The sequence below is a fragment of the Seriola lalandi genome, unplaced genomic scaffold, assembly GCF_002814215.2.
Source record: "Seriola lalandi dorsalis isolate HSWRI2012SDOR001 ecotype SW California unplaced genomic scaffold, Sedor1 jcf7180002054911, whole genome shotgun sequence".
Lineage (NCBI taxonomy): Eukaryota > Metazoa > Chordata > Actinopteri > Carangiformes > Carangidae > Seriola > Seriola lalandi.
In genome coordinates, this window is record NW_019525463.1 from 1,172,963 (window position 1) to 1,174,324 (window position 1,362).

Here is a 1,362-nt window from a genome sequence, read left to right on the forward strand (position 1 = left end):
CCAGTGAACTGAGAAGGTTTATAGTCCTGTGAGTTGAACAGTGCAGGACTCAGATCTGTCAGTCAACACAGCAGAAAGCACAACCACCATGACTCTCATCACCATCCTGATCTGGACGCTGGCCTGCTGCTGTTTTACAGGTTGATTCACTCAGCAACATTTGAAACATGATGTGCTGCCTTTTCTCTCATTTCTTTCTGCTGATAAATGAATGATTTGTTTTTGTCTGCAGGATGCAGCGGTCAGGTAACTGTGACTCAGCCTCCAGTAGAGACAACTACTCCAGGATCCACTGTCACTCTCACCTGTAAAACCAGCCCAGCTGTTTATTCCAACTATGCTAATATTGGTCAGTGCATGTTCTGGTACCAACAGAAATCTGGACAGGTTCCTAATACAATATGTGAGCACACGTCTCACAGGAACACCAGCTCGGTTTAGTGGCAGTGGAAGCAGCTCTGACTTCAGTTTGACCATCAGTGGAGTTCAGACTGAAGATGCAGCAGTTTATTACTGTCAGAGTTACCACAGTGGTGGAGTGTTCACACAGTGATTTGTAGTCGTACAAAAACCTCCCTCAGTCAGACTGCAGAGACACTGAGCGGTTAGAGCAGGAAGAGACTCTGACACAGACCACTGAACACAGAGCTGACAGTCACCTCACCAAGCACTAAACACACATTCACAATAAAGTACTATTGAATATTTTTAATTCCTTACAATCTAATGACACCACATAATATTCTCTTCTTATTAAATATCAAAACTGATAACTGTTGCCTCATCACATATTCGAGTCATGATTAACTACAAATCTTCTTCAGTACACTCAGTGCACTGGATTTTTATTGTGTTTAATACATGTCCTCTTTTTTTTAAATTACTGTGATATTTTTAAGATCATTGAAACCGAAATCATGTAAATATTACAGGATTGTTGAAACCCCATGGTTTCCGTTTATTTTTCATCAGATAAAAGACCAAAACACTTCATCATGTTATTCATCATAAACATTATCAATATTTTATACATAAAAATCAATCTAGAAATAAGTATTAACTACAGCTGTCAGATAAATGTAGAGTAAAAACTACAATATTTGCTTCTGAAGATGAAGTATGTGAATTATTGATGCTTTGTTTCTGTTGACAGAAAGTCTTAACCCACATCATCATCATCAGTTAATGATCAGAACTTTGTGATTCTTCTGTGTCAGTGACATCACAAAGATGGAACAGTCTAGAACCGTCTCCTCCAAACAGTTTAACTTTCACTCAGTACTTCACCTGACCATCAGTCAACTCCAGTCACCAGTGATCAGCTACTGTCAACCTACACAGTCAAACAACAATACAACCTTC

General features: G+C 39.1%; 1 gene segment (V, D, J or C); it reads left to right on the forward strand.

The window, feature by feature from the left end:
* The first annotated feature begins 12 nt into the window (after positions 1-12).
* LOC111673113 (Ig kappa chain V region BS-5-like) overlaps positions 13-1,362 on the forward strand; it is a 3,132-nt gene continuing 1,782 nt past the window's right edge. The window contains 2 exon segments of the V gene segment in view: positions 13-140; positions 233-387. Of these exon segments, the coding sequence occupies positions 89-140; positions 233-387 (207 nt within the window).